Below are 26,612 nucleotides of genomic sequence, written 5' to 3' on the forward strand. Positions count from 1 at the left end.
GTTTGCAGAAAGCACTCTCCATATTGCTCTCTGCTCTTGATGCTTCTATTTTACTTTTTTAAAACAGCTGCTACAATGCACTGATGTTCACAATGCATTAAATACTTGCTGTGCAATATTTTTCAACTGCTTAACTGACACGAGAATGTTATGCAACAGCTAACGTAAGAGAAGCTGTCTCAGTAAATGCAAAAGTATTTTGAGCACTTGAGGTTGCTGCTAATCACAAGTCTGCTCTAAACACACATACTTTGAGGCTTCTATTTGATTCCTAGACTTAGATCTGAAATAACATCTCAGTTCCTTCTCCTCTCTGCAAATGTATGGATATATGCATGCGTGTGTTTTTTTTTTTAATTATGTTGTTCTTTTAAAAAAAAAATAATGGCTGACATTGACATAATCAGTGCTAGGGCTTTCAGAAAAATGCCAGCCATGAGGACACATGCAAGTGACAATCCCAGCAGCAGTGGATAATAACTGCAAAGGCACCTACTTACGGAGTTAGGAATGAGGGAAAGAGCACTGGCCCCCTGAAACACATAACCCTTTAGCATCCAAAACCACCACTGGCTGCTCTGTCTTCACAGAATTGTTGGTCTTTACTACATCCAACCAGTGACAGAAACACAGTGAAGAGCCTGAACTTTATTTACAACAATTAAAAACTCAATACAGAAGCAAGACAGCCCTTTCAGAAATGAGCAAGCTAAACTAAAAAAAAAAAAAAAAAAATTTAGTCCAGCTGATAGATCTGTGTGGAACCAAAGCTGGCCAGTTGTGGTCTCTCCTATCTCACCTCCACCATCAGCTTCCTCACTTTACCACCACTGCACTGGTCTTTTCTAACCATTCCCACACACAGCCTCAGGAGCTCCACTCATGAATGAAAAGAGCCAACTCAATGTGCAAGCTCCATCCCTGGTCAGCCCTCCCACTTCCCTTGCCACAACATCTTTTTTCAAAAACAGCTCTGGAACTAGCAAAGAAAACACATGTGAAAAGCTTGGGGCTGGTGGAGGAGCAGGAAGCACCAGCAGTGGGAGACCTTGCAGAGCGAAGGAATGAACTCTGAGGCACGCATACCAAACGAAGCCAGGGAGAGAGCACACTACAGTAAGAGAACTATTAATAAAGAGAAAAATTAAAAGGACATTCACGAGTATTACGAGCCAGATTGGAAGCTGGCACTGGATGGGGTTCAGGGAGGCCTGACATTAAACCCAAAAGAGATTATGTAACCTAAGCTGTCCAGTGATCATCTGTTCCTCTGGTTTGGCTTTAAAGCGGCAGCGTGGCCAACAACCGGCTCCGGCAGGGACCCGGCCTGGGGACGACTCACTCAGCATCCCTGGGCACTCCTGCAACTCACACAACTGTCATCCTCTCCGTGCACCACGAACACATGCCACATTATTCCCCTCTCCACAGCAAGTTCTGCGAACGTGCATTCTATGTGGCAGGCGACGGCAGAGCACGAGTGCAGGGCTGAAGTTGGTTCTGCTCTGCCATTTCAACACTGTCTCCTGCTTGTAAATCCCTGCAGTAAGCACTGGGAAAAGCCGACCTGTTTCTTCACCTCTGAGGCATGCACCGCCCCGCACATAGCATCAGCTCCCATCCAGATGGGCAAAATGAAAAACCCTCATTATTTTTTAAAAATGCTTCTGCCAAGGCAATATGCTCAGCTTCTCCACCTGCAAAGCAAAGCTTGCTTTGGGGAGTTTAAGGGGATTGGCCCTGCTCTCCTTGACACAGATGACCCACACCTTCAACAGGAAGGCGTGCCTGCTGCTGATGGGGCTTCCTCAGAAAGGCTCTGATTTCCTCCTGTTTTTTCACGGCCTGGGATCAGCTGCCATTCTACACCAAGTCATTTGGCAAGGCCTGCAGCCGTTCTCACCCCTGGCCCCTCTCCCCACACCACCGGGTGAGACCCCGGGCAGCTGGGGCAGGCAGAAAGGCCTGATGCACGTAGGGCGGTTTGCAGACGCAGATGCGCTGGAAGCGCACGGAGCGCAGCGCTGGCACACAGCCTGCTGTGCCCACGCAACGGGGCACTTCGGGGAAGCCCCCGCAGACGCCTGTCCTCACCTCACTGCAGGACGCAGACATTTTCATCAGCCCCTGCTTCATTTTAAGCGTAATCTGCAAAACCTACAGCACATGCACACCCTCCTAAACTGAACCCAGAAATGGAAAGATGCACATCTTAAAAAAATAAAGTAAGACGCAACTACCGCATGTGTTCAGAATAATTTCCACAGGTTTCGCAGCCAGACAAGTGCCATGGCCTACGCTAACTTCAGGCAGGTGCTGCAAAAGTCTGCGCTGCCACACCTCCCCAGACACCCCCTTCTCCCCAAGCCACCTCGCAAGCCCTGCCCTTCACATCCCCTCCTGGCAGGAAAGGTCAGTGGTATAATAGCTTCTTGTTTATCAAGCCTGAATACCAATAACTTCATCACCTCTGAGAATTAGCAACATGAGAGCTCAAAACCCACTTCATTGGTTACGTCAAAGGCTGGAAGACACTGCCCGAATCCTGGCGGAATGGCAGAAAACAAAAGTGGTCTCAGCGTGAGCAGGGAGCAGGGCCTTGATTATCTGCAATTAGCAAATTGATGATTCTCCAAGACACTGATTTAGGCCAGCACTTCTTATTAGCAACAGCCAAGGAAAGCACAAGGGCAAACTGCATCAGAGCCGAGCCCAGCTCCCAAATACTGCATTGTTTAAAAATTAATCTGTAATCTTGCAAGAACTCAAATACACATGCACAACAGCATTGCTTAGACCAGCCTGCCCAGTACAAGCTGAACCACATAGAAGGCCCGAGTCACTACCACGATGGAAACACATTATTTTCTTTCTCCAAATACATCAGCATCACGGGTAGTCAGACATTAGCAGCCCACTCCTGAGGGCATGTGCACTTTTAAGGAACTTTGCTGGTGCTACAGGTCCACACCCTCACTGCAGGGTGGAAGAGGCAGAACAGGATGCCTGGTGAAGTCCCTGGGAAGACACCCGCTGGTTTTGGATGAGGTCCTTCTGTTATTTAAATACTTGATCTAATTTTGTCTTGTAACATTACACAAGAACACAGCTGTATATTTCATCTCAGAGTTAAACCATTAATTTGCAAATTACAATTTAGTAATAGTCCCTATTAATAATGCCATTACATGGGTTATGTTCACTTTCTATCTGGAACTTTAAACACAACAGGTCTCGCTCAAAGAGCTTAAAATTAAACCATTACGTCCATTTGAGATCAGGCACAGAGACAGGTATGGTGTAAAATACACAACAGCAGACAGCTTGAATATACATTTTACTTTCATTTGTCCAAGATGTTTGAGCCAAGAATCCACTTGAGTCTGCTCTTCACTCAATTAGGAAGAAAAATTTGTTTTTAAAATGATTAAAAGCATAACACTGCCCAGTGTCATGTACCCTCCAATAATCTTCCATTTGTGTGACTGTCTTTGAAACTGTATCAGAGCAGTTTTATCACTCACAGTATGTATTTTTGGTTTACTAATCCCTATACTTCCACAGGGGTTACCAAACAAAAGGAAAAAAACTTTAACCCATTTTTTCTAAAATAAAAAATACAAATACAAATTAAAAAAGCCCCAACATTTAGATATTTTAAGGAAGAATCAGACAGACTTGAACCCTGCTGCAGAGCAGCGAGAGAAGTTTTGATTTATACACTAACATGATAAAATTAAAAAGGATGAGTTGGATTTCAACACCGTTACTTAACCAGCTTTCTGCATAAACACCTCAAGAACAATGCAGCGATGTACAGGCTGCTCCGAACAGCTCCGGTGCAGAACCAACAGGCCACGCTGCACAGAAAGTTGCTTAGTTATGCTTTTACCAAGACAAAAGGATGGGCGCCTTCGTTCTTTCCCTTCACAAGCCCAGATAAATTCCAGCCGTGAAGTACAGGAAATTAAAACAGAATAATAAACTAAGAAGAAATGCTTCCACCAGGGAAGGAAATCCCAATCCAGTGCTCGTACCCTGCAAAGAGTTAAAGCCTGCAGCCCCAGCCATGCCTCCCTGCCCTGCTGATTTTAGTACAGCTGCTACCTGCAGCCACGTCCCCTCAGTAGCAACACACAAGGGGAAAGTGCAATTTTGAGCTTCTCTTTTCATCTCTATGGTGACAAAAAGCTCCACAGAGGGAAATCAGGGTGCCTTCCACTCAAAAGGTTTCTCATTTTCAATGACTGCCTTTCACAATATTTTAATTAAATCCCTGGTGGGGAAGCTTTAAAGAAAAAAATTTTTTTTGCAGATTGTGGGGCTCATATACAACAACAGTTATAGTAAAAAGCAGGGAGGGGAAAAAAAAGGTACTTCAAGCATTTTTAAGATGGAAAGATTCTCTGGTTGAAGACGTAAGAATAAATCTACCAGCTGCAAAGTTTTACAAAACCAGAACGTCAAGGGCCCAGAAAGTCTTTCGATAACAAAAACGTTCTGTTGCATGTAACACATCTCTGGAATTTTAGCAGATGCTGAAGGACCACACAGGAAAGCGCCCTTTTCCCAGGGGGGCCGAGCACAGGCTAGGCACAGGGGAGGCATCAACAGGAGGGCAGGGTCTGGAGAAGCCCCTTTGTTCCCCTGAAGCAGTACCACCACTGCCCGGTGCTTGGCAAGTCAGAAGACGGACTAGCACATTGAACCGATGGTGTTTGAAGACTGCAGTATAAAAGCAAGGTCATGGCATTCATCTTTGTTTTAAGTCTCAGTCCACTGCTACCAACAAAACAGAGACACCCACAACCTCAAAGGAAGAGGCAAGCCTGTGTCTCGAAGGAAGCACGAACCTGTGTGCACCACCACCCAAAGACAGCGTGTACAAAGTGCTTTCAGTTTTTTCCAAAAAAAATACGTTTATCATCAGTATCTTCTCCCAGAAGAACACCCTAGAGGAAGCAGTATGCCAGCTGGCCCTCAGCTCAGCACCATCCCTCCTGCAGCTGCCCCACTCTCTGCTCTGTCCCGTGGCACGCAGCCTCAGCCCCAACATGCTGGACACCAGAAAAGCCCAGTCCCACCGGACCCCCCGGGTGATGGCAGGGCTAGCACAGGCCCTGTGACAGGCCAGCAGCCCTTCCTCCCTCCTGGCACCAAGATGCATGCAAGACACACACCACTGCTGCCAGGGCATGGAGCAGACCGGCAGCCCCTGCCACGAGGAGCCCGCACTCAACATACAAGCCAGTGGGTGCTCCTCAGGTCTAGAGTAACAGCCTTCTGACACAGCCCATGGAAAAGCCCATCCGATGCAAAAGGGATGGAACTGCTGAAGAGATGCTAGAAAGTTGGGATTTCAAACCCTGAACACACCTGGAAAATCAGAAAGTGGTAGAACACAGGAAGATTGGGAGACTGTGGTTCTGGAGGACAGTCCTAACAAGGGTCACTAAAAGCCTCATGGACCAAAATACTTTTCCTAAGATGCCCGTTTCAATAGCAAGGCAGAAGCAGTTCAGCATGCTAAAGAGGCACAGTGTAGAAAAACGGATGACTCTGCAATTAAAGCCTAGAAACGGCGCCAAGAGATTCAAGTGTGTTAATAAACGTAAAGCTCTGGACAAAGCAATTCAACTTCCATCCAAGCACTCTTGTATAACGTGGCAATAATACCACCTCTTTATCTAATATAATTGCTAAAAGAACATATTCATATTGCAAGGTACGGTGAACTCCTTAGAAAGCAGGCTTTGTGATAGTGCAAACTTTTGAAGACACCAAACCAGGACAAGCATGTCACTGATTGATTTTTTTTTTCCTTTCTTTTTAAAGTTTAACAGTTTACTGAAGTAAAAAGCAAAGTCTAACCAGACATGGGAAAAGAAATATTCCCATCCTCATTATAAAATAAAAAATTAGGCGCAGGGAGATGCAGTGACACAACAGCCTGTAAGAGACCAGCCCAGACCCCCTGAATCCCAGACCAGTGCCTTTGTCACCATGCTCAATAGAAAATACAAGTTATTCAGCCAGGCTGGCCACTTATCCCGCATTCCTGCTTGTTCGCTGGAAATTGCTATTCTAGGAGCTATCCAGTCTTTAACGACTTCTGGACTAGTCTGCATTTGATTTCAGGGCAAAGGCCATGCCAAGAGGGAGACCCTGCAAGGAACTCCCCCCTCCAGCTCTCAGTTCATTTTTAAGGCCGTCTCAAAGATGAAAACAAAATGTTTTAGTGCTCACAGGGGCTAAATATCTAGAGCTCTAAAATGAAATACAACCTCCTTTCAAAGCCACTGATAGGCAAAAAGTATGTTCTTTAAAATAAAACACTGGGGCAGGGGTGGGAGTCATTCAGGACCAAAGGTTTCTTCTAAACTGACGCAAACAGAGCTGCCTATTTTTCAAGTTTTGTTTTTTGTTTTTTTTTTTTTTTTTTAAATCATAATCACTGCTGCAAGTCCAGCTACCCCTGTACGCAAAACCCTTTCCACATACATATTTTCCTGGGGGAAAAAAGGCTTATCCCCACAAAGGAGTATGAAATAAATTGCTTTACTGAAGGTTAATAATATCCTGTCGCCGTGGTAAAAGACTCAATTACAAAACCTTCAGAAGAGCTCCCAAGGAACTCATCTGCCTGCAGTGACAGAGGCTTAAATAGCCAGAATACACAGAAAGGCTAAACACTTCCCAAAAGAGAGGAAAAGGGGAAAAAGATGGGGGGGGGTTAAGTAAAAAACCTGGAAATTGGACACTCAAGGTTATAAAAAAAAAAAAAAAAAAAAAAAACACACACACACACAACCACAATTCCTCTCTGCACACACAATTCTCTATAATCTCAGCAAGAATTATGGCCTAGGGAGACCAGCACTAATTTTAGTATCAGATTTATTATGCAGCAGGGAGCAGAAATCAGTCAGGCCCGTCTCTCACTCCTAATGGGCAGAACTAGATCACGCTCCAGGAAGGCTCTACTGAAGAATGGCTCAGGCCTGGTGAAAAACAAAGCCCCTGGGGCTCCCCGAAGCACAAACACACTGCGTTCTTATAAGCCACAATAAAACACAATGATACTCCTCATTTCTACAGCGCTGCCTGCCAGAGGATCCCAAAGCACATGAATTAAAGCTTCCAGCACGCCTGGCAGAGGAGCCTGCAGCAGTGAGGGAGCACAGCAAGGTCTTCAGGGTATTCAGCTTGGGACCCAGAAGCCTGGGCTGCGATTTTTTCCTCCTCTACAGAGCTGCTACACAGGGAGGTCCTCTCCGTGCAGAAGGGCAAGCGCTGTTCCCCGGGCAGGGAGGTGCTGAGCGCGTGCAGGGTGCTCAGAGCTACAGCAGCAGCGGCGGCAGCTGTAAAAGCAGCATTTCACAGCGATGGAAGCAAACAGAGAGGTTAAGTGCTGCTCAGAAACAAGGACGGAGCGCTGACTCCCAGCGGCTCCAGCTGCCTCCCGCACAACCTCCCCTTGCCACACAGACAGCAAAACTCCTCGGCACCCAAGTTCACCAGCACACCTTTGTGCACAGAGCCCTGGGTTTCAGCACTGCTTTGTGCTGCTGCATGTTCACACACAGAGCTTCCACCAGAAATTAATCAAACCCTGGCAGAGAGCAGCTCCGTATAATTTGCTTCCCTTTCTTGCCCCGTACTACAGTAGCCAACCACTGGTTTTGAAGCACCAGGCAGACATCAGGTAGGCATGCTGCATTCAGCCGGTTCTTCTGGGCACTCACCCCTCCACCATCTTAAGCATTTTATAGCCTACCCCTGGCTCAGGCTTTGAGCACCACTAGCTCAAATTCTTAATTAGAAATCATTCTTAAGATGCTTCAAATGCCCAGTGAAACCAGGCCTACTCTCAACAACTGTTTCTAATAAGCCAGTATTAGCACAAAAGCCTTTTGTAGAGGGTTTTCACGACTGACTCACACCCATCTCCAATGATGCAACACTAAGGCAATCTTCACACACAGCATCATCACCTTGTGGGGACTAAAGAAAATGTGGAGTTACTCACACAGCACTGATCATGGCGCACTTGGGACGTCAGCTTCTCAAACCCTGCACCTCCTCCCTTCACCAACACCTGGAAACACACGGTGTGGCAGGTGCAGCTCCAGTACCGCATCAGGTTCAGAATAACCCTCTCCCAAGGCACCAACAATTCCCAGTTTCGAGTATTGCAGAACACATGAGCAGCACTTCTGTTTTCTACATCCATAAAACAAGGGTGATGACAATCACTTACCTCATCCCCATACGATAAGAACAAGGGTCAGATTTAAACTAGTTTAAGCCATTTCAGCACATAAGTCTTTGGTGAAAGTAGGATGCTGATGCCTCCAGGAACGTACAATCCACAGACTTTCACTTCATTTTGAATAGAACTTTTGCAAGAACCAGTTTTGCACTGGCAGCTCACTAAAGCTAAAGACCATAAACTCCCAAAACATCACTACCTCATTTTGATTTCAAATACAGGACAGGCAGGCACGTGTCTCCAAAATCTGCATTACCTACTTCTTTATGTATCTAGGCACTTCACTAGCATATTTCTGGTTTTGTTTTTAAAATGGCCTTGAGTGTACCAGGCAATTGAGGAGCTTTGCTTTGACCTGCTCTAACAGAAATTAGTGGTTAACTCATGCTAACTTCAATGAAAGCAAAGACAATCCTCACTAAGAAATTCAGAAAGTCCACCAAAAAACATACATCATCAGTTGTGGTTTTTACCTGGTCCTAATTCAGCCTAGAGTAGATAAGAACAGATTTAGAAGTTTTGGATTTCTCTATTGCCTATTTTCCTCCTTCAAAATAACTGTCTTTTTGGCTCCAAATTTCAGATAAAAAGGAAAAAAAGTATAATCTATCTCCTGCCCAACAAGTGCCTCCCCTACCCAAAAATCATCCACAAAACAGTTACCTTCTTAAGGCCCAAACTTAGCCCTGGACCACTCACGTACTGTTCCTTAAGAGATCACAGGACTTCTGCCTTCTATCTCATTTCTTCCACTGACTCCCTGCCTCAGCCTGAGCAGGTGACTGCAATAAGAATTATGAGACTGAGAAATTGATTTCAGGCAATGAACACACCTGCCTGAAAAGCACGGACAGCAGGACAGCCAGGGCAGAAAAGGCAGCAAGAAGACCCTAGTAACACTGGCCTGAATCAAATAAATTCAAACTATAAGCCTGTGCCTACCTTGGGATTACTAGCCTCAACGCAAAATGCCAGAGCTCTGCATATACTGCCCCTTCTATCGCTCCGGCTGCCAAGCAGCAGAGAGTCTCTCACTGAACATTTCTTAGGGTAGCAGAGACATAAAAGTCTCTTTACAAAATGGGCACCAGATTATGGTTCAGGAATGCCATGATAGATTTAGTCACTCGATCATACCAGCAGTGCAAGCTCCCCTTCTGCAGGCCACCACCGTATTGTGTACGCAGTCCTCTGAAGCGCCCAGCGAGTTCACCCAAAATAACCAGGTAGTTAATACTAAGAATTTCAGATCTTTAGGCTTGCCAAGCAGCAGGAAAAGAATCTTGCATACAACCACCAAATTACCTCTTCCTCCCTCTGCCTCTTTACAGCCCAGAGCACATTTTCACCTGCATAACCAGCACCAATAATCAGGCCAAGCAATTCAGGACTTGCTCTCTGATCTCTGTTCCACCTCAAGAAGCACTTGGCAGCATCCATTTGTCTGCCTTGATCCAACGATCTCCAGTTCTCAGGAACACAAGACAAACAGGTGCTGTTGTCCTTCTCTCAGCTGGAGGAAATTCAGAACATTTCAAGGGAACAAAGGGAGGCAACCTCCAAAGATGAAGGACTGCACCTGCCAAAGACCTCTAAGAGCATTAAGAACCAGTAAAATGTCTTTTGACCACGTCCATGTAAGATGCTTACCCTGTCAGCTGCATTCCTTTGGCTGCAAGCTGGATGAAATAAGGTTATGTTTTCTGCAAGGACACTCGTCCTCTCCCACCTTTTTCTTTCTCCATCATTTTCAAATGAATTGACACTTCATTTTACTTTCCACATACTGCAAGAGATCAGGATTACACAGCATCAGCTGAATAACGTTCTGCACACACTCCCATCAGCTTCGTGTGTTCAGATGACAGTGATGGGGACTATAAAAGCACGAAGACAGATAATCACCGCTTATGTCTGCAATTATAGTTCCAATAAAGTTTCTTCACGGCTCTTTAGCATTAAAGCCTTTGGACTGGTAACTAAATTGCTTTAATTTTTTTCCTATTCTATATTTTGTTCTTTTTGTATTGTAAACACATATTTAATTGAGAAAGGAGAGAAATGCCACTACTAAAATATCCACTGGAGATACCTACAAAACAGAGGTCCAGAAATCTAAACTGACTTCTAATAACTACAACAAAATCAAAGCCATGCTCACAAAACTTTGGGGGAATCATAACTATGGAGGACTTTCAACTATCATCTTATTTGATCTGGAAGATTAATGACACAAAGGATGTGACCAGATGAAAAAGCTGGGGGGGGAATCACACAAGATGATCACAATTCCCTCTTCACACATAAATCGCTGGGCACATCGCTTGCATAACCTGCTGCTTTGATCACAGTTCACGGGATTAGGTGAGTCAGGGATTTAAAGCACAAAGGTACGGTGACAGGAAACTCTCCAGGTGCTTTTCACCACCATCCACACACTGCCGGGGATCCTATGCAGGCTAGGGCAGGAAAACCCCACTCGGCGGGCAGAAAGGGAACAGAGGCACACAATTACGGGGCAGCCCGCTGCCAGTGCTGAGCATTGCAGCGGAAGCACGTCAGGACACACTCCTCATCTGTGTAAGATGGAGAAACCACCACAGCCATCCCTCCCAGCTCCAACAGGGAGGAACAACAGGCCACACAGAGAGAAATGGGTACGGTCCTGCAGCACAAAGGAAAGACCCAGCTTCCAGGAGCTGGACCACGGGGGCGGAGGAGCGTCCGGCATGGCTGAGCGCCCAGATCTGCGGGGAAGAGAGGAGCCAACGCTTATCTGGAAGCAGAGAGACTCCAGGACACCTGCAGCTTAGCATGCTTCTTCCTCTTCTCTCGTTACTGAGGGCACCAGGATCGGCCCTGCATTGCAACCCGCTGCTGAGCCCATCTCAATCCACAGCCTGCCTCCCCTCTTCCCTCCCAGCGCACAAGCACTGCACCCCAGCCCCCACACTCATTTGTAACCACCATGTGACAGGCATTAGCCATAATTCATACCACAAACTACCTTTCACATGCTGTGGCCTAGCGTCCTTATCTCTTTTCCCCCTCCCCAAAGCCTTGCCGCTGCTGTTCGGAAACCTCAGGACTCAACAGTTACAACCTCCGCTGTGTACCAAAGCACCAGCACTCCAGTCAGGGCCTCCCTTATGCATTTTCCAATCAAAAGTCATTAAAAACAAACACACACAATAAAACCACACAAAAAAAACCCCTCAGTTTAACCCCTCAAAGACAAGTCACATAAAGAGCTGGCAGCACACAATACTGCTCCGCTTCACACGCTTCCTTCCCAACGTCCAGGGATGCTGCCAACGACTCTCAGAGGCAGCTGTTCAGCGTGTGGTACCAAACCTGGGCATCGGGAAAAGGTGGTGCTCTCTGCCACGCCGCAATGCTTTAGGTAATCCCGTATTGCCCTTTTTTCCTCCAACCCTTGCCCCTCTGGGCTCAACGGCAGCGTCAGTACCAGGACCATTTGGGTTCCCACATGCTACACCAAGAAAGACCAAACTCTTAGTGACAGCAACTCTGTGCTGCCTCAGGGGTCAAACCCAGCTAACAGTGGTCCTGGGACATTATCACAGCAGGTTTTACAAGGGGCTTTTGCACCAAGTAATATTTGAACAGGATAAAGTGCAAATGTTAGGTAGGCTGCACATTCAGCAGGCCACCCACCCAGGGCTGGAGCTATAGAGCTGACCTACAAAGAGCAACTGGGGAGAAGGTGAGCTGTCTAGTACAAATACATTTAAAAAAAAAAAAAAAAAACACACACCACACATCTAACACCTTCTACTAGAGACTTTGAGGAGAGGGAGCCCTAGCCACAAGAAACCAACATATTTCACCATAGCTCAGCAGGGCTCGTTGTGACTCACACAAGGGCTCTCCCAGGGATGCTCAGGACATGGCAGAGTGCAACAACCTGACACCACCCAACACAATGGTCAGTAGCAGCCCCGGAACAGAAGATGGGGCAATACCCCCGCGTCCTCAGAAAATTCTTATCATATTCTACATCTCAGCACTGACTTCAGATTTCTTTTCAATGTTTTCTGTTCCCTTCCACAATTCACTGAGCACACAGCACTGCTATAGGCTCCGTAGGTCTGTCAAATACAACACCACATGTAGGCAAAATTCACCAGCAAGTAAACATCTTTATACTCATTTACAGCACTTTGCAAACTTTTGGCAAAAGGATAAATGCTCAGTGTACATATCAGGCTCTGTGCACAGCTCAGGCTCAGAGAAGGGAATAGCACTGACGCATCTCCAAACAGAAATGATTGACAATGTGGCCAAATGGAAAACTATACAGAAGTTTCACTTTTTCAGCAAGCACTTCAGAAAAATCACCAGCAACGTCCCCTTCACCAACACCTTTTTCCAGCAGTGCAATGAACAGCAAGCCTTCTGTCAGTGCTGAGGGTTTGCAGCTGACGAGCTTCTGCCACAAAACAAGCCTCCGCCTCAAGCGATACCTCTCAGTCCAGTGGGATTTACATAGACTTCGGATAAACGCTCAGCTCATTGCAACCTCTTTACACATCACACCAAAATACCCTTCAGGAAGATTCCTGAACAATGTTCATTCAGCAATTGTTATAAAAACCTCTACTGATTCTCAATCTAGCAGGCATTCTGTTTGCACTGGCATTCAAGAAGCTGAAAGTCTTACCGGACCTTCACAGTCCCTATTTTCAATAAATCAAGTTTTCAAAACACTTCCTCACCCTGTGTTCCTCACCTTCTCTTTGATGCAAAACTGACCCACAGGACAGCATAAAGATGGGCTCAGAGTCAGAAATACTGAAACACAAAACAGCACAGCACAGGTCTGGGGACACTACAGAGGAATTTCGTATCCTCTGGGCAACACCAGCACTCCCTGCAACCCAGCCCACTGGAGCTACGACAGGATCCTGCCTGCATTCTCAGCCAAGGAGGCCTTGCTCCAGCCATATCTCATAGTTGTATGGCGCATACAGAGGAAAATAAAACCAACAGGACTTAAAAACTTCAAACCCTGGGAACTACTTAATTCACTAGATATTAGTTTCTTTCCCCCACCCTACCATTTTCCCTCCCACCTGCCAGGCCACCTCATTACTGTCACTCTGCATCAGCTCTTGCTACAGTAGTTTTCTTGGACCTTTGCCCCCTCAGTCAGCTTGAAACCTCTTCCCTATTGTACATCAGAGTCAATGGGAAATTAATGCAAGTCTTTGCTGGGGGGAGGGAAGGGCAGAGGGAACGACGCTTTCTGCTGCTGTCAATACTTCTTTTCCTTCACCCTTCTCACCACATACGCTTCACCAACATATTCAGAAGCCTTCAGTTGCACTTGCTGAGGTCTCTGGAACTGTTCCTCATGTGTAGAGCTGCTTAAGTCCTAGCAGGGCAGGGTCCTTCTTTATAATACAAAGTTCCCAGCAGAGTACAATCTTAATACTTCATTTAAGCCTACTCAGTCACAACAATACACCCTGCTGCAGACGTCCCGGCACAAGCAATGACCAAGCAGGGGAGAAGAGCTTCCTAACATTCTTCAGATTTTCTCTGCACTCAAAACATAAAGGAAGTATTTTCAACAGGAGAGCAGCAAAATGCCAAAGTTTAGAAGTAACTTATTAACACCGCATGCTGATCTGACTACAGAGATTCACATTAACTTTCAAATTACTCAGCAAACCACAATTTCTACAGCACTAATATCTTAAACCTTAAGCCACATTGAACACTACTCACGTCGTTCACAGAATTATTCCAGTGACTAAGGCAAACAGAATGTGTGATTGCAGGCCTAGAGACTAAATTAAGCTTAGACATTTATTTATTTATTTATTTAAGCCTGATGCTACACTGACCTTGCAATCACTTCTTTAAGGAAACAGCAGATTAATACTTTCTTGTGAATAAGAACCTCTGGTGGAGGGGGGGGAAATGAGAGAGAGATGAAACTGGCTATCTCTAAAAAAGAAGTGCTAGGACTGACCATATACAAAGTACTGTCAAATACACAAAGTAATCTTTTAATCTTTTTCTGCTACATGCTCCACAGTTCAACAAAGCATTTAATAATGTGCTTTTAGTTTGTCCTGATTCAGCAAAGCACTTACCCACATGCTTATGCCAACTTAAGTATATGCTTAAGTTCTCTCCCACAATAGGGACAGAGAAGATTCAGGCCCTGCAGATGAATCATTTTCTGATACAAGCCATTTTTTCATAAGATGACTGGCTCTATTTACAGCTTCTCCTCCCTTTATAGCATGACCCAAAATGCATTTAAAGAGAACACTAAAATGCAATTGAAAAGTCAAATAACTATTAGGAACAGCAAAGACATCTATGCACGGCTTCACAAAAGAGAGGAGTTTGTACTTCTCAGCATAACATATACCTTGATCTACACACACCCTGTTACCCTGTTTCAATAGCGCTCCTCTAAAAATAAGTTACAAGTTGCCTTAATGCTCTGGATTTCACAACATTTATGAGACTATCACCAGTCAACAGACTAAAAAAAGAATCCATTAGCATTAACTGGCCTGTCACTGGCAGTGACAAATAAATGAATTTGATGGTTTTAGATCAGTCATTAGTAGACCTACCCCCAGGCTGATAAAGGCTCAGCACTTTGCAGACGACATGTACTCAATCTGGAAGCAGAGAGGAACGCACAAGGGTGTTAGCACGCTGCTCTTCCATTTCCCTAACCTCTCTCATTCTGGACCCTCTCCTGGCATATCCAAGCAGCAAGGTCTCGGTGCAGAAAAGTTACCTGATAGACGTCTTTAAAAAGAATCCAACAACACAGAAAAGCACAGAGAATGTAGAATCCCCTTTACAAACAAAAACAAAAAATCCCAAGTTAGACAATGTCCAATTTTGATTTTTAGGCAGCAGTACGTCAAAGGGAAAGAAAGTACGTTAGGACTATTCTTACCATGAAAGACGACCTTAAGCAACGACAATGGAAATACATACATTTTACACAAGTACAAGAGAGTCTATGAGGATTAAGGACAACTCGAGCAATCTACCTCAGTGGTTGGGAAGAAGAAATGAATGTTTACATCTCCAAAACCAACAAAATTACAAAAATCCAGTGCAGCTCTTGCTTCTGACGAAACTCACTGCACTCCACGGAACACTGCACAGCCACTTTTTCCCCCAGCTGCCAGCATCCGCGAAGAGAGATCATGTTCTGCCTCAAACAGATCGCAGAGAGCAAGAATCTGAGCCCAAGAATGATGGGTTTCAAAACCCTGAACCTCTACTGCCTGAGAAGACCTTGGTTGATTAGCCGAGACTCAAGACACATCAACTTTTCCAACGGACCACCCAATGCTACAGGGAGACAGATTCTTGGGGCAGCTTACCCTGGACAAGGGGCCTACTTCAAGGTTGGCTGAACAAGATGCCCAAGCACTGGCCATCAATCACAAAACAAGATCACTCAATACCATCTGGTAAGGACTCTGTATGCAGAAGATACAGCAATATTATCAAGGTACGCATCTATACCCAATGCCAAAAGTAGGAAATACTTCCTCTCTTACTCCATCCAGACCTGCAAATGCAGGGGAATTTAAAAAGGAGGAAAAAAAAAATAATAGGGGAAAAGGTCTGACCTTGCTACTCTTTACAGCCTGGTGGGTAAGGAAGGGTAGCAGGAAAGGAAGAACCCTGAGTTCTGCTAGCATGTTCAGTTCACATTCTTCTGAAAAAGACTTCAAAGTCCACCCAATACTTAAAATAAGATGGGCAGTAGTGGAACTAACCTGGAGGAGGTTACGGGCAGAAGCAGGGGAGGAAACAACTGCACTTTTGATTTTCAAGGCCCATCACTTGCTTTGGAATAAAATCCTTGCTATTCTGGCTCACGCTTATCAGGCAGCCATGGGATGCAGACACCCTACTCACGGTTAACTTAATTGGAATCAGACATCCAAATCCCCTGGTTAGCTTTAAAAAAAAATATCCCAGGTTAGCCTGGGTGTTATTCCAAAAGGGCATGCCCTCCATTTACTGCTCTGGAACAGCCAGCTTCACATGGGTTTAACCAGTAGCAACTCAGATGAGAGTTGTTGACACTCTGGTTTTGCCCACGACAAAGGAACAGCTGTGCACATGCACACCTCTTACAGCCCCTGTGCCCAGGCAGACAGGAAACTAGCTACCCCACCGCCACGGGACGCCACGCAGATACGCTGACTGACTGGAGCGCCGAGATGCCGGAACCGGTTATCAGCTCTGCACCGTCCTCTGTTAGAACAGATCACATCTAACAACAACATCGGTATTCAGCATCACCAACTGATTGTCAGAGAAAAGGCTTCCTGCGCCAAACAAAGCCGTTTTGTGACCAAATGGTCACCAGAATGCCATACCCAACCCACACAGCCTGGATCCCATACTAAAACGCGCAGTCCTGACAACAGCCACCTCTACTCTAGGTCACAAGCAGACAGGGCACCGGACATCCAGTGCACAGCCCACGCCAGCGAGCCACAGGAGCAGCTCCAGCAGCTAGCAGCAGCAGTTGGCTTGCTCTTTTTAAGAGCTGCTGAAGGGAAAGGATACAGACTGTAGTCAGCAGGTCACATACACAATACAATGCTAATGAATGCTGCCAAATGCTGCTACAAGTAGCTCCAGCTTGTTGACTTGAGGAGCAATTCCCAACTATACACATTATGCCCCTGTAGTAAGCACCAGGAAGAACAGACACCTTGGTCCTATCCTGAAGGAACCTGAGCACAAAATACAATTCAATGGTAGCCTCACTAACTGTCAACTTTGGCTGAAGCTTCATCTGCCTCTGTTTCATACATGGCTTTGCACCACAAAGCACCCAAATTTCTACACCAGTAAGCAACACAAAGGTATTTTCATGGCCAAGGGGCTTCTTCATGGACTGAGGCTGTGTCCTTTTGCTCTTCAGGTTTGTTTTGCTTTGTTCTTTAAATAAATCCCTACGGTGGAAGGTTGAGGGAGGAAATTGCTTACATCTGAAAATATCTAATGAACACGCTAAATTTGATAAGGCTTCTCCAACCTAATATAGCAGGTAATGTCAGAACTGACAGGCTATGTATATTAAAAAGTCAAATTATTGTAGTCTTCAATATTCAAAAGGGGGTACAAAATTACTACACATACACACCCCCGTCAATGCTGCTTTTTAAGGATTTTTTAAGTCAGCAGAGTTATAAATGATCAACTGTTACAGAGCGCCTTCCAGCACTTGGAAGCAAGACAGATTTTTATCAAGGAACAGCAGCCGCGAGAAAGCATACATAGATTCCTTTCATCTTGCTGTTAGCCATACACTAGAACCTCAACAAGTTAAAACCCTGCAGCAAATTTCTTAAAACAATGGCTTCAAGTCCTCCTAGACTTCACAAGGAGAGCAGGATTACACATCATGGTGTAATCCACTGGAGGCAATCACCAATGATTTTCCGTGAGGGTCACTCTAAGAAAATCAGGGAAGAATGCTCTGCTGTTACAACCTGCCACTTCTTGCTCAGCAACCAATTTGCATCACCAGAGAGGTGTCAAATCATGGAGATGCAGTTTAAAAAGCCCGAAAGAAAGCATTTTACTGGGCCGTGGTTTGAAAGGGGAAAGCTGGCCAATTAAAGTGAATCAGAAGGGGGGAAGGAACGAGTGCAAATTATTGTGCACACACAAGTAAGCGAGTGTGACCCTGCAGACCTCAGCGAGCATGTGATCTGGCAAAGGAGGCGAACACAGTCCCAGAGCCAGCGCAGCCGCTGCCCACTGAAGAGTTAATCGTGCTGAGGCAGGTCAAAAGGGCTCCCGAAGGAAGGGGATGGATGGAGGGAAGCAAGCCATGCCAGAAGATCTGCCTGCACAAGAAGGAAGAACGCGCAGCAGCCTTGCTTCCACCCCAGCACCCAGTCACTGCCAGTATGATCACAGAAAAAAGCCCAATCCCCATTTTGCTGAACATATCAAGAAGGAAACCTGCAGGGAGGGCGAGAAAAAAAAAAAAAATCTCCCCTCACACCTAGAGAGAGACAGAGACATTTCATTAAATGCCATTAATATCCACAGACCCAAGCATTAGCTAGTTAATTAGACTAAAGTACAGTCACATTTTAACGCTGAGCATTCGTTACTCAACTGGGATAAATGAACAACTGAAGTCCAAAACCTTAATTCAGTATCTAATTAAAAACCAGAAAACAAAAAATCCGGATTGTGAAATGCTGTCCAGAATAATACGTCATAATTGATGTAAAATCTGTTCTTTATTGCATCTGATTTTCTCCCATTTCCTAATAAGGCTCCTTTCAATCTTAAGTTTTTTTCATGTGCCTTGTAGAAATCCCAACACTTTAGAAAGGACAAGTGTATAAAAAGCAGAAACAGACACTGCTGACCTCTCCAGAGAGAGTGAGTTCCTGCTAAGAGTGGAATCCAGCATACGTTCCATGATTTGCCCCACACTTGAAAGATGTCTGTACCAAAAAATAAAATACTAAAAAAAACCCCACCACCCTGCGTGGAGAAAAACAAAATCCCCTTTGTAAAAATGACCTGATTTTGCATTCTTTAACAGGAAAAGTTAACTCGCTAATATCCTCAGTCTAAGACATGCCCTGTTTTTTTTAACTATTACAGAAGAAATCACATGGGACAGCTTAACAACTCTGTAGTAAACATTGTAAACTTTTAGAAATAACACTGTAGAAACAGATAACTTGTAACTGAAGACAGTTTAAAATGTAAATAAACCTTTAAAAGGTATTGGGAAGGGGGAAAGAAATATCAGTCACAGCACAAGATCATCTTCATAGTTTTAATTATGAAACCCTTCAAAATTCTGGTAACTTCAAATTCTATCTTAAAGACACCATTAATGAAACAACATAATTGAGAAGCCGCAAACCCTACAAACCATAAACTCTTTACTTAGCGCAGAAGCACACCAGGCAGATACCAGATATATCCTATGAAGAAAAGAACCTCTAAATATTTGACATTAGTTTGGTTTAAAATTCTGCAAGTAGGCTATTGGGTTTTGTTCACCACCACCACCTTTTTTTTTCTTCTTACAAAAACAAACAAAAAAAATCACTAGCACCTCTCCTGCTACATGCCTAGGGTTTTTAAATTTGTTTTTCCTAAATGCATGTTTTGTACAATATTTAACATTATGGTTCCACGCACTATTATACCGCTTGTTTTCATGAGGAGCTATATGCAATAAAATTTTGAGGCTTAACTTGCTCAGGTGGTCTCCTGCCACCAACTTTAAAGCACTTTTTCCTTATCGTCTTGCCTCCACAATTTTGCAGCCTTGTCCTTCCATCTTTTAACAGAATACTGAAGTAACCCAAGATGATTAGAGCATACAGAAGTGACACACACCAGCTTAATTAAGCTCTTCCAACAGACTCTCAAAAACCAGAGAAGAAAAAAGTCAATTACAAAAGTTTTCTTTCAGCCTCCAGCTTTCAAAATTCAAATACAACTGACTGCACATTTGGATTTGAACTGATCTGTTGTTGGTCTTTAGGCTGTGCCTAATGAAAACAACCACTTCTATTCCATAAGCAACTCCTCCAGAAGAAATGGCACCCGGCAGTGTTTCAGAGCAAGCGTGCAGACACAAGCGCCTCTGCACATCGCCACACCGCCTTTGTCCCAACATGGAAACTGGCCATGCTATCACAAGAGTGCCCTGGAAGAAGAAGGTCACTTCTCCAGCCAGCCTGATCGGCTAAAAGACTTAAAGCTCATTGTTTCACTGTTCTTGCAAAAGAATACTCCATGGCCTGACGAGTTCAGAGCTTCATCAGAAACTTGCTATCCAAGGCTTACTGGTCTCCAAACACATCTCTCAAGTTATACAAAAGGAAATTTGCAAACAATGAAGGCAGAGATATATTCCCATCCATCACAACCACAGAACTGAAAGCTCAGTTCAAAACAAGCCTGAAGTCTGCACTTAATCCAAATGCTCTTCATAAACACCATGCAAAACATATTGCGTAAAATAGCATAACAAACGCAAGTAACGCGGCGACAGTCTCCCACCAGAACTAGAGAAGTCTCTCTGCTTTTCAGCCAGCCGCCACCGATTGGGTCTCTGCAAGGAGGCGGTTAAAACTGGAGACACGTAATATCACACAAAGCAGCTCTCCTGTAGTTTCACAGCCATACGCTGATACCCTTAAGACGCCATGCACTCTGGCTTTAAAAGCTTTCATTGCCAATTCCCTGTTTGAAACCTGAACTGCCTGGCAACAATGATTCTCTGTGTGCCTAAAATCCTATTATCGATCCTCCTACTTACCTTAGGCTGTGCTCGTCGGGGAAATGCAACTTTAGGGTCAATCTGAGGAAAAAGAAAGGGGAAATCAACAAGATTGCTTTTGTTGTCAATTTATATTATTCTGGTTTTAAGTCACTGAATTATTAATCCCTCATTTCTCAGGCTTATAATATAGCACACCAGGTCATCTAGAACTAGTCTAGAATGGACGGATCGTAGCCTGGGTTTGTCTGGGGGGTTCTGGCAAGGGGAGGGAGATGGGAAGGGAGGAAAAAAAACATCTCTTCTGTACACCACCTACATCATCTTCTGGGCAACAACCCCCGCTGGTGCTCAGGGAGCTCTGTATTAGTCTCTGGGTGCTGCCTCTGACCCAAACTGCGCATTAAACACCATCTGCATGCTCTGGAGGTTGCACAGAAAGACAGCCAGCACTCCTGATCAGGATCTTAACCTGTTGGTTTTGACATCTGCACCTTCCTTCAGTTGCATCTGGGGTTACCTTTCCTTTCATTTTTCTGCTTTGTTTTGTCAACTGACTAGCAACACCACACAAACAAAGAGATGCAAAACGCAAAGTCAAATTATTCACGTTTCAATTATTGTAACTAAAACATTAGAATGACTACAAGGTTATACTTCATGACAATATGCCAATTGGATCTGTTTGCTCACCCTCAAAGAATATATCCCGGCAATGAAAGACTATGAAGGGGCGCTTACGGGAAGAAGTGGCAAGAGAGGAGAGCAAGGAACAAACAAAACATACAGGCATCTTAAACCAGAAGAAACCAAGTTCTTCAAAAAGATTTTTCCATGAAGGAGTTGCCTGAAGTATTCTTGAACGAAGCCCGCCACCAGAGACAAAAAGGAAGAAAAAAACCTCTGTTTGACCCCATGCTCCCGTTTTATGATGCAGCATTGACGCCCATTGCTCTGCATAAATTAAAAAGCGTGTCCACTCTGCAATTCCAAAATGCTAATTCTGCAATTTTGAAAACAACTTCCACATGGGTCATCTTTAAAAAGTGACTCTTCTCTGTCATTCAAAAATCACTTAAAAACAAAAACAAAAAAAAAAAAAAAAAAAAAAAAAAAAAAAAAACAAAACAAAAAAAAACCACACCGCTGCAGATGTACAGCTGAATGCAAATAAAAATCATGCCTTTTAAACAAGTGCCCAGCTTACATTATCGTCTTTAAAAGTGATTGCAATAAAATGCCTACATGCTGTCAATTTCACCTCTGGTTTTTAGCAGCATCTGCACACAGGCATGTTCTAAATAAAGAGTCTGGAAAAGGATGTTTTAAAGGACTAAATTCCACCTGAACCGCGCAGCCTGCAACTGCTTTCAGTGCCGTCTGTGGCTATGTAATAAACTGATGAAACTAATCCTGACTGTGCTAAGGTGTATTCAGAAAGAGAGGCCTCCTGCAATAGTTTGCGATTGGGTTTTGTTCGGTCTTTTCCCTCCCTGCCTCAAGCTAACCCTGATTAGGAAAAGGAGATGTTTCCATTTGGTATTGTTATTCCTATGGTGATAAAAATTCCCGTCACCGATCAATAGCCACGGGCCTCTCCTAAAAAGCAGTTTTACTCAATTAATTTTTCCCATTTGGACAAATCACAAACATTTGATGTGGAACCGATAAACTGATTTGTCTACATCAGACATAAACATGGTACCTTTTTTAGGACATACCTGAGAAATGAGCGATTACATGCCACTTTATTGTTCAAAAAGCATAAAAAGTAAAATTATTTATCTAGAAAGCTAACCTTTTCATAGAGATTAACATTATCTACAAACATATTCAGCACCGACTAGGCATTTGTCTACTAGGGAAATACAACAGGTACGGATTTTCCACAGCGATAACCAAAGGCAGAGGCAAGTATGCATGCTTCTACACTTGCTTCAGAAGTGAAAGTTCTCTCAAAGAACATGATTCCCACCAGAAGAACATCACTGAAAAGTCCCACTGGTAAAAAGTTGGAAGAGCCATGAAAACTCCAAAGCAACATATTAATTTCTGAAGGTCAGTTCAAAGAGCATGAAGTTCTTTGCATCACGGCGACAGCCCTTCTTAAATAACTCAAATTTCCTTCACAAAACCTTTTGGATAAACACCAGCAGTAGTTGAAGAGGAATGCTAGCAATCAATATGGCAAATCCGTACCTTTTGCATACCCCTGTCAACTATTTAAACAACAATAACAAACAAACAAAAAAAAAGAAAAACCAAACTTCTAGCAAAAAAAAATTAGTTAGTTAGGTACAATTCTACTTACTGTATCTACAAGTCCTCTAGGAAATGACTATAATACTATTTCTGATATGAATGGCCATTACCTAAACAAAGCTTTTAACGTAACTGTAAACAAGAGCGACGTTTCCATGCCAATACCCAACCGATCTGCCTCCTGTGCTGAACGTTGAAACAGAGTCAAATGCTATGTTATACTAAAGAACAGTTACTATAATAAGTCTACAAATAAACGGCTGAAAGGGAACCTGGCTAGTTTTATGTCTTACTTTTAAGCTGCGTTACTGATTTTAAGGTCAATTTCTTACTTAGATTGATTCAATCATTATCACACAATCAAAACTGAAGGCAAAATTTGTCCTGGTGAAGCTTTTCACCCCTCCCCCAGAGAAGAGCAAATTAATACATTGCAGGGACTAGACTGTGATACAGGAAAAAAGCTGGGGGAGGACCTAATTATAGTCAGAAATATGACAGGGTTTCCTCCCATGTTTTGCTTTTTGGGTTTGTTTTTCGGGGTTTTTTTTAACCCTCGTTCATTCAAGATACTGTTTGCCTTTGTTCTTCTTATCTAAATTTATCTTTAAAAACACATAAAGAATATAACTGGACAGGAAAAGTCTGGTGAGTTTAATCTCAGGAGCAGAGTTGAATCAGTTATCTTAACATATCTGATTAAACTTAAAATCAAATTATTAAAGCATGTGAAAGCATAGGCTACATGTTCAGACAAACCCAGCAGAATTTTTAGGTCGAATTGAAATACTAGATTCCACCTGCTTCTACAAGAGCTTTGGGCTTTTTGTTTTCATGTAAATTAAACATGTAAATTAAAAAAAAAAAACATACACTCGTGCTCGCCCCCTGCTTCTAATTCTTCATTTAACTATAATCTCATACACACAGGCACATGCAAGTTATTCCAGCACCGAGACAGGCTTCCTCCTAACACCATGCTCATGTTAAAACAACACCTTTAAGATCCAGAATATGTACTATAAAAGACAGTTACAGCAACAAACACATTCGATATGTCCAGCAAAAACTGTCTGCCAGACAGTTAAGCCAACACAATCTTTCCCTTCCCAAAACAAAACCCCCTTCGCATTGATCAGTACCAAAGCGATAATGACCTCTACCAGTGTCCTTCCCCCCCTCCCCTTCCAGGTTTGCTGAGGCTTAAAATTGCAACAAATTGGGAGGCACAAAACTTCATCCTTTTGCATGGCCTTGATAACGGGGGAAAAAACAGGGCCTAAAGCTACACACACTCGGTACCTTTTGTTTGACCCAATACTGAAAATTCCGTATCAGGTCAAGGGACAAACTCACTTGTGGATTTTTTATTTAAAAATAATTTAAAAAGGCAAATGTAACATTTATTTAAAAAAAAAAAAAAACAACAAACAAACCAAAAACAGATCAGCTGAATCTCACGAGCATTTTCCTTACATTATCCACTGGAGACCGAGTGCAGCAAAAAGCTCTGGAAAAACAACAAACTGGGACTTGTGCTTCTCGACCACATCTACTCCCAAGCTCTCGCATAACTTTCCATAAATTAGTGTGCGCGTTTCATAAGGGCCCCAACATCGCAGGTGAGGGGGATCACTCCAAAAAATGACATTGGTAAATGACACTTGAAGCAGATTTTATGATAACAACAGCAAGTCATTCCCCCCCCTGAAACACGCACACCAATAAATAAATAATCAAAAGAAGTAGAAAGTGCCCCGCAGAAAGCATTCTGCAGCGCAACACGAAAAAAAAGTTGGATTTTTACTCTACAGCTTTTTCAATGTCACCGCTCAATAAAATATAACGCTGGGGGAGGAGCCATCGGTCGGTATGGGTAAATTTGGATTTAAAAAAAAAAAAAAGTGACCGCTTTTTGCAAGCTGAAAGCAGACTCTAGGGCGAAAAATAAAAAAAAAATAAAAAGAGGAAAACCCCAGCCCCGCAGAGCCCCGGCTCAATGACAGCTTGACACCGCCCCGCAGAGCCCCGGCCGTGGCGGCTGCGGGCACGGTCCCTGTCGGGTGCCTGTCGCGGCCCCCATTGGGGTCCCTTGTCGCGGTCCCTGTCGGGTCCCTGTCGCGGTCCCTGCCGGGGTCCCTGTCGCGACCCGGCAGCCCCACGCGGGACCTACCGTCTTGGAGTCCAGCTCGTGGTGGGGCTGAGCCAGGACTTTGTCTACACTCGCCGGATCCGCGAACGTAACGAACCCGAAGCCTCTGCGAGAGACAAAGAGCGAGAGGGGCGGGGGGGGGGGGGGGGAGGTGATGAGAACTAGCGACAAGGACAGAAGTCATAAAAATAAATCGCAGCTCCCCCCCCTCCTTGCCCGACGCCCCCGGCCCCGCGGGAGGCCCCGGCCCGCCGCCCCGCACCTCTCCGCCTCCCGCTTTGTTTCCTCCTCCCGGCTGGCGGGGATGCGGCGCGGACAGACCCCCCCGCGGAGCGCCCCCGGGCCGCGCTGAGGTGAGGGGGGCCACGGCTGAGGGGGGCCGGGGCTGAGGGGGGGAAACCGCCCGCCTGGGCGGCAACTCGCGAAGTTTGTCATCCCGACTCGGGTGGGCGGCGGTTTTACCTGGAGCGCTTGGTGGTGGGGTCCCGCATGACCATACACTCTCTAATTTCTCCGAATTTGCTAAAATAGTCTCTAAGGCTGTCTGCGGAGAGAGAGAGAAGCGGAGAGGCAGCGGAGGGAAGGGGGGGGGGGGGGGGGGTGTGCGGGCAGGCCCCGGCGCGGCGGGACGCGGCCCACGCGGGGCGGGACGCGGGGGGGGGGCGGTGAGGAGAGGTGGGGGGGCGGCTGTCCGTACCTGGTGAGGTTTGCCAGCTGAGGCCGCCGATGAACATCTTGCTGGAGGGAGAGAAGAGAGCGGAGTTGAACGCCGGTGCGGGATCGGCCATTTTGACGGGGCACCTCACGGCGGCGCGGAGGGGCGCGGAGCGGAGCGGTGAGGAGCGGGGCGGCGGGGGACGACCGGCCGGCCGGTCGTCCCCCCCCCGCCCCGCTCCTCACCGCTCCGCTCCGCGCCCCGCCGCCCGCCGACTTACCCGGGGTCGTGCTGCGCCTCGCCGGGGCTCCCCGAGGTAGCCTGGCTCCCGTCCGCCTCCATGGCCGCGCGGAGCCCGCAGCGATCCGCGCCGCGCCGAGAGCGAGAGCCCCTGAGAGAACCCCCCCCCGCCCGCCCAGCCCGCCCCCCCCGGCCCGGCTCGACGGCTCGGTTCAGCTCCGGTTCGTCTTTCCCCTTTCCCTTCCCCCCTCCTCCTCCCTCCGCTACCGGAGGATCTCACTGGAGAGGCGCTGGGGAAGCAGCCAGATCCGTCACACGTGGGATCGGCTTAGCTCAGCGCCGCGCCGCGCCGTCCCTCCCTCCCCCCGCCGCCGCCACCGCCACCACCATCCTCTCCTCCCTCCATCCCGCCCCCCCCTCCCCGCCCCCGCGCCACGGGGCGGGGCCCGCCGCCGTCGCGTGGCCCTGCCGTGACGTCACCGCCGCGCGCGCGCGCCCACTCCCCCCCCCCCCCGGCCAACACAGCCGCACACACATCTTGGGGAGGGGGGCGAGCAGCGCCGGGCACACACGCACTCGGTCCCCCGTCCCCTTCCCTCCGCCATGCGAACAGCGGGGACCACCCCCACGGCCAACGGCTCCGCTGGGCTCCCACGCGTGTCCGTGGGCTCGGCCGCAGCGGCAGGGCAGCCCCCTGTAGGGGGGGGGGGTGGTGCTGGGTGTTGAG

General features: G+C 45.9%; 1 protein-coding gene across 18 annotated transcripts in view; it reads right to left on the reverse strand.

The window, feature by feature from the left end:
* Window positions 1–26,238, reverse strand: part of MSI2 (musashi RNA binding protein 2) — a 251,201-nt gene extending 224,963 nt beyond the window's left edge. For 5 of the 18 annotated variants that reach the window (XM_040578294.1, XM_040578313.1, XM_040578283.1 and 2 more), the window contains exons 1-6: window positions 25,926–26,237; window positions 25,688–25,728; window positions 25,453–25,534; window positions 25,012–25,096; window positions 22,972–23,019; window positions 20,616–20,657 (exon numbers count right to left, since the gene is read on the reverse strand). In XM_040578294.1, coding sequence (XP_040434228.1) covers window positions 20,616–20,657; window positions 22,972–23,019; window positions 25,012–25,096; window positions 25,453–25,534; window positions 25,688–25,728; window positions 25,926–25,987 — 360 coding nt within the window. In that variant the 5' untranslated portion in view covers window positions 25,988–26,237. The other 13 variants (XM_040578309.1, XM_040578264.1, XM_040578217.1 and 10 more) reach the window with 6 other exon arrangements.
* Between the last annotated feature and the right edge of the window lie 374 nt (window positions 26,239–26,612).

The sequence above is a fragment of the Falco naumanni genome, chromosome 1 (assembly GCF_017639655.2).
Source record: "Falco naumanni isolate bFalNau1 chromosome 1, bFalNau1.pat, whole genome shotgun sequence".
Classification (NCBI taxonomy): Eukaryota; Metazoa; Chordata; class Aves; order Falconiformes; family Falconidae; genus Falco; species Falco naumanni.